The sequence below is a fragment of the Ischnura elegans genome, chromosome 6, assembly GCF_921293095.1.
Source record: "Ischnura elegans chromosome 6, ioIscEleg1.1, whole genome shotgun sequence".
Classification (NCBI taxonomy): Eukaryota; Metazoa; Arthropoda; class Insecta; order Odonata; family Coenagrionidae; genus Ischnura; species Ischnura elegans.
In genome coordinates, this window is record NC_060251.1 from 36,686,479 (window position 1) to 36,693,143 (window position 6,665).

A 6,665-nucleotide genomic window follows, 5' to 3' on the forward strand; every position below is an offset into this window, starting at 1 on the left:
TGTAAGTTAATGGTTTTTTCACCAAAAATAACTTTGTAGTTTTTTCACATTTGATACGCAACATGTAGGGACCTACCTCGTAAGAAACGTAAGTTTGTAAGCGACTACTTTTTACCTTGCAAAAATCAAAATTTTCTTGTCCTTAAGGGTGTTACGTCGGCATAACAACATTTTAACTCAATATTTGTACAATTGGTGAAGACCTTCAAAGAGAAAATAGTGTGAAGAATTTTATGCAGAAGATTCAATTCAATACGGACAACGGTCAGGCAGAAATTGCGAGAAGAAGATAAAGTAAAAAAATACACGTTTCTGACGGAAATTTAAGGAAATGTTTTTTATAGCTTTTGTTATAATTTTTATCAAAAAACTATTAGCATCAATGAATGCAGCATCTACATTACAATGCAATTTTCAATCAGTGTGTAGCGCAACATTAATTTTCGTGCTGTTATTGACAACACCGCGCTCCTGGCCTTATGGAGATTAACATGGGAAACGATTCTCCATAAGAGCCCATACTGTCAACTAAATGTGGAACGCTCTATAGAATTTTAAGGGCACCAAATAAATAAGGATGGATGAAAATGTGCAAATATAACCTTCTCAAAGAATTAATCTTTGAACTTCACTAAACCATTTTTTTCCCAGTGTTCCAAATATCGAACAAGGTAAGCGAGTGTCAAAAATGCGATAGCGCAATGTCAAATATTTAGAGATTAATTGTTTCAGACATTTGAGGCGATTAGAAACCATGGGCTTCTAGTAATTTTTTTCTAAAAAGATTAAGGTACAAGAATTTAGCAAGGAAAACTAACGAGATCGCCTAGATATTTAATAGTGTATTTGATTTTACACTCGATGTCAGGAAAGAACAGAGACTCACTCGCATCCTTGGCCGCCTAGTTTTTGTGCATGTACTTCTTCTATCAATTTGTGTACCCAACTCTGTTTAGAAAAAAATCACTTATACCCCTAGACTTCTCACCCCCTCAATTATGATAGCACATTTTTGTCCTACCTTTATCATTTAATGTCCTTAAAAATTGCTTGAGAATTGTCTTCGTTGCTGGAAAAGTGCAAACCACAAACGAAGGTACTAGATGGACAGGGTAGGGAATGATGTGTAAGGAAGACCGGGTGAAGTTATTTTCGCGAGCCAGTGCCCATGCATGATGGGCCTTTTGGATGTCTGCATATAATCCACACACTTAATATTACATTTAATCCACACCATTTTAAAGGATAAGCCCCCTTTAAACTACCGATTTTATATAGATTTTAATAAAAGTTATAATAAGGAATCATTTTTTAACAAATGTAAAAAAACTATTAATATTTTTGACGTTTTGAGTGAATAACTTAAGCTTTGTTTTCCACAGAATTTTCTTATAAAATCACGACTCAAACAATCAAATTACATGCAAAGTTTATGATAGTTTTATTTAAACTTATTATACACATATACAAGGCAATGATTTCTCATGATATAAAAAAAGTTACAACTGTGGTTGTGCAATGTGCGGCAATGCGGGTAGTACCGCAAGAGGGGACCACGCATCCCCCGTGCGTCCCCCATAAGTATCCGCCACTGTGGTAGCTTGACTGGCTAAAGCACTCGACCGGGAATCGCGGAATCCGGGTTCGAATTCCGGTCAAGGCGAATGATTTTTCTCCGAGGATTTCTCGCACAATTTGTCCATCACGTAAAATTTATCACTGTGGCTAATCCCAGGATATTAAAAAAAGTTATTGTAGTAGATTGGTAGGGAAGGAAACAATGGGCAAAGAAGACCGGGCGAAGTTGTTTTTGCGAGCCAGCGCCCATGCACGATGGGCCTTTTGGATGGCTGACTTGCAGACGGAAGGGGGGATGGGATTGGGTGGGATCTCGGTCGGCCTGGGCGTGGTTGAGTTACCTTCCCGCCAGCAGCATCATCCGAAGGCAGCATCCCACGCCACCCCGCCCTTCCCCCTGGACCCACGGCCGCCTCAACGGCCGTCCGAGGTGGAGTATAAAACCGCGGGGCCGATCACGTATCGTCAGTCACACTCAGTACCTCGACAAGAGAGAACTACCAACCTCAACCAACAGTCAACATGAAGGTGAGTGCTCCTCATAGTATTTCCAGTAGCTGCTGCTACTCATTCGTGGTAAAAATTATAACCGGATTCACGAGGGAAGAGCGAGGAAAATGGGAAATATTTGATTTCATACTACCCTAACGTATCTAAATCCCATATTCAACGTCATCCAATTCATTTTCATGTTATTTTTCATGATATCCTAGATACTATAAATACTTACACCTTTCTTCTCGAATGAAATATTCTCAGCCATTGAGAACCTGTCACTCATTAGTGGTAAACATTTTACCGAATTCACGAAATAGTAGCAAGGAAAATTTGAAAAAAAATCTTCAGACTGCCTAAAGTCCCTAATCCCCGAGGTGATTTTCAAGTATAAGTACATATTTTCACGATATCCTAGCTTACGACTTACACAATTCTTCCCCAATGAATTATTCTCAGCCATTGAGAACCTTTGAGAACCTGCTACCAATTACTGCTAAAGATTTTGCCGGATTCACGAAGGAGTATGAAGGGAAATGGGGAAAAAATAATTTCAGATCACGCTTAAGTACCAAAACCCTGTGATCATTTTCACGCTATTTATTTTCATGTTTTTGTCCATGATATCCTAGCGAAATATTTGTACCATTCTTCCCTATTGCATTACTCTCTGCCACTGAAAACCTTTAACGAGTACAGAATTTGGTCTAATTTACGCGGAAGATTCCATTTTTCCAACAATGTCATCAAATCACTGTTCCCTCTAAAAACTGCTATGACCAATAAAGACCCTTAAATTTTTCCAGAAAATATAAGAATATAATTTTTATTTAAGATTTTAAAATAGGCTATATCAGGTTGAGATAGTAATGCGTGTGAAATGAGGCCTTCATTATTATTTTTTAATTGAATACTCGCGGATTAAGTTGAAAAATAACTTTGGATACGAGAACTGGGGTAGAAACTAGGGCAGGCGAAGACGTGAAAATGAGTAAGCGGAAACTTTTGCGAGCATTCAGCAACGGTTTTTAATTAAAAGTTCAATTCTGGATTCGGAAAACATAATAATCCGCGATGAATGAATTTTACTTCCAATCATCTGGGGCGCGGTAGTATTTTTTTCTCAATACGCAAGGCGATGAAATTCATCCAGATCCAGTTCCATAGTTCCGTTCCGTTCTCAGAATTCACGGGTCTCGTGGTGATAACTAATGCATAAAGATACATGAAACGCCCGGCCCGTTTGAAGAGGGTCATTAAAAGTTCTCAGAGCGCCCGATGGGAATATATATCCCAGCAAACTAGGAAATTCATCGCTAACTAGGGCAGCGGATGTGTATTCGCTAAGGCGAATAGAAATTTGTCCGATCAATCAAAGTGAAAAATTAAATACTTTTAATTGAAACTTCTCGCTTTCCTGTCGCCGTCCGAGTAAAGTAAAAAAAGCAAGCAGCCAGAGCGTCTTTATGACACGGTGCATTTCGAAAAAATCCTTCCTGCATTGAGGAATAAAGGAGCCGAACGGGAAGATATTTTTAAGATCTTCCCCACAAACACTAAAATGTTTAACAGCTAGTTTTCATCGATTCTCAGCTGATTTAATTGTGATTTATTAATGAGAGTTGGGAAATGGGTTATTTGTTCAAACTTCATTTATTTATTAGATGCATGGTATTCGAATTAATGTAATTTTTGCACCCTATTGGTGTTTTACTGTCCCTTTACTTTGCTCTTAGATGGGGAAACTTTTCATTCATTTATTTTAAATCTCATGCTACCACCAGGCAATAGCCTACTTTTAGCAATATGTAATAATAAACAAATACGAAAGAGATATTTTTAAGACATGAATTTTATTCCTTCAGGAAGGAAGATTATTATCTAGAGTTGAGCACTTGGTTAATTTTTTTTTTAAATTTCTTGACTTAATTCACCTTGCGCCGGTGTGCGCCGGAAGGGTGCCGTAAAAAAAAAAAAAAATTGAAGGCGAGGTCCGCGCTGGGTGGGTCCGATTATTTGCTCAAGGCTCAATCCTCGCAGGGAAAGAAAATAAAAAGAGTTATGGAGCCAATCCAGTTTTTTTTTCTTTTATCTCCTCCAGAGCCGGGAAGCTTGAGGGCTGTAGCCTCAGGCAATCCATTTAAATTTGGCAGTTTGATCAATCGTGTGCGAGGTCAGCGGGTCTTATGCCATGAATAATTAATTCAAAAGGATAAAACCCAGCCTAGGGGAGGAACTGGCTTACCGTCATTTTCGGGCTACTCGACGGAGCTTATGGAAATCCATTAATAAATAACATACCTGACGCACTTAATTTTCGGGGAGTATTATCGCGTGAATGTGCTTTTTTGGAGCAAGTACTTTCCTTAATTTTTAGGCTTAAATGAAGAACTAAATACGTAAAACATCCTAATATGAGTTGTAAACCGAGTAAAATTAGGAAAAATATGAACATTGGGCAAATATTTACTAATAACAATTAATTCAGTGACAAAGTTCAAAGCCACAAAGATTTCTACGCTAAATATATTGGACACAACAGCAAGAAAATTTAAATGAAATTCATTTATAGTGCTCAGGGAGTGATAGTGTTTACAAGGTTTTAATGGGTTCGAGTAATATGGAGTTATTTGTGGTGGTGAAATTGTGTCGATAAGGGTAATGATAACTGAAGGGGGGGTTCATATCCCAGAAATCGTTAAAATGAATTCTCTAAGTGGCAGTACTTTGCTTTGCCATTGATCAAAGCGTTAATAGATTTACTGTCAACCACAAACTTCCTCATATGGAAATTCTCGATCTATTATTATCTCGATCTATTATCCGGTAAATCAAAAATAATACAGAATCTTCATCCACACACAGGCTTCAATTTTACAGCCCCACATCACAGGCCGAAAAATTAATTAGTACCGCTTAAACTAATTAGAAATTCTAATTTTTTTCTGAAAACTGAACCCCCCCCCCAGCAGTTAGGGTTAATTTAATATCCCTGTGTTTATTCAATTATCACTGTAATTTTAATGGTTAATGTAATGCCCCGAAAAAATCAATCATTTTAATGATCGACGTGTTCTTTCCTCTGCAGGTCGTCGCTGTCCTCCTCGCTACCCTCGCCGTGGCTTCTGCCACCCTTTACGCCGGAGGCGCTCCCGTCCTGGGCGCACCCCTCCTGCCCAAGGTGAGGTACAACGCCGCCGAGGTGTCCGTGGTGAAGCAGCCCGTTGAGGTCCAGCAGCCCGAGGTCACCTACCGCAACGTCCCCGTGCCCTACTCCGTCCCCTACGCCGTCCCCTACTCCGTCCCCTACCCCGTCAAGGTCCCCGTCGCCCATCCCGTCCCCGTCCACGTTGGCCACCACGCCTACGCCGCACCCATCGGCTACGGATACGGTCTGCCCTACGGCTTCGCCGCACCCGCCGTCGTCAAGGCCTAAGCGGAGGAACATCGCGCTGAAGACTTGAGGAGGGAGAGAAGATGGAGGAAGTGAAGGAAGGCGAAATGGAATAAACCAGGAAAGGATACGTCTCCCTAATCTCTTAAGGGTGAAGAGATGAAGAACTTAACCCAACAATTCCAACCACGTGCCCTGTGCTATTGGCAGGGGTTGCTGGACCAAGATTTTTCCATTGCTACACTCTTTCATCAGGGAATAGGGAGAGCTTCCTATTCGGGAGTTTTATTTTTCTTTTCCACGCTTTTTAAAGTTTTCTTCCTCTAATTTCTTCTGGACTTTTCGTTCGAATATTATTTTTTGAACAAAAGACGCGGCCCTTTTTCAAAAAGACCGATTCTCTGTCTAAATTGAAACTGTTCCGAGGATTTTTCTCTGATCTCCTTTCCGTTACACGGAAGGGGAGAGGGGGAAAGGTACTTCTCTCTTGGATTTTTTTTCGATCCCGGTGCACGGTTCGATAGGGCTCCGGAGTGCTCCTTCTTCACGGAAGGATTAGCCGGGCCGATCGGCCGTCTTCCATTTTTTTTTAAATCTCGCAAGATCACGCAAAGGTTCTCAGCAGCCGGCGCGCGCATCGTGTAAAATATATAAATGGGATCCTTGTGACTCCGAAAAAAAAGCAAATAAAATTTTCACACCCAAATATTCACATGAGTTTTTATTTTCTTATTTTAGGAATCAAATTCCCATTGTTCACCCAATCAAAACCTTTCTACTCGTTCGCATTCCACTCCAATAAACGAACTCTGAATTATTAACCGTTAAGATCGACATGCGATAAAATCACATCAATATACGGCTCAAAACATGGTTAATTAAATGGAATATGTAGTTATATAACATGCATTACGAGCTGAATAACTTATACGGGAAGGGTATGATAATGAGTGCACGAAACCCATTAGGGATTGCTTAAAATTTCATGGGTTTTAATGAAGAGTATAAATGATTGAACGAGATCAATAGGTATTGTACAAGCATCCTACTGCACTCTTCTTGCGATGAATATAAAATTAGTATGCCATCAAGGAATTTAATGCATTGATTTCTGAGTTGAAGCATATTATGATTATACCTGGAGCTCATGATGCCCTATCATAGAAGAAACACACTTAGTGGAAAATATTGACAATTA

The 6,665-nt window shown here is 39.7% G+C and overlaps 1 protein-coding gene across 1 annotated transcript; it reads left to right on the forward strand.

Moving 5' to 3' along the window:
- Positions 1–2,001: 2,001 nt before the first annotated feature.
- On the forward strand, positions 2,002–6,173 carry LOC124160391. Its single transcript, XM_046536226.1, has 2 exons — positions 2,002–2,106; positions 5,162–6,173. The coding sequence occupies exons 1-2, from the start codon at positions 2,101–2,103 to the stop codon at positions 5,507–5,509; spliced, it is 354 nt and encodes a 117-aa protein (XP_046392182.1). The 5' UTR covers positions 2,002–2,100; the 3' UTR covers positions 5,510–6,173.
- The last annotated feature ends 492 nt before the right edge of the window (positions 6,174–6,665 follow it).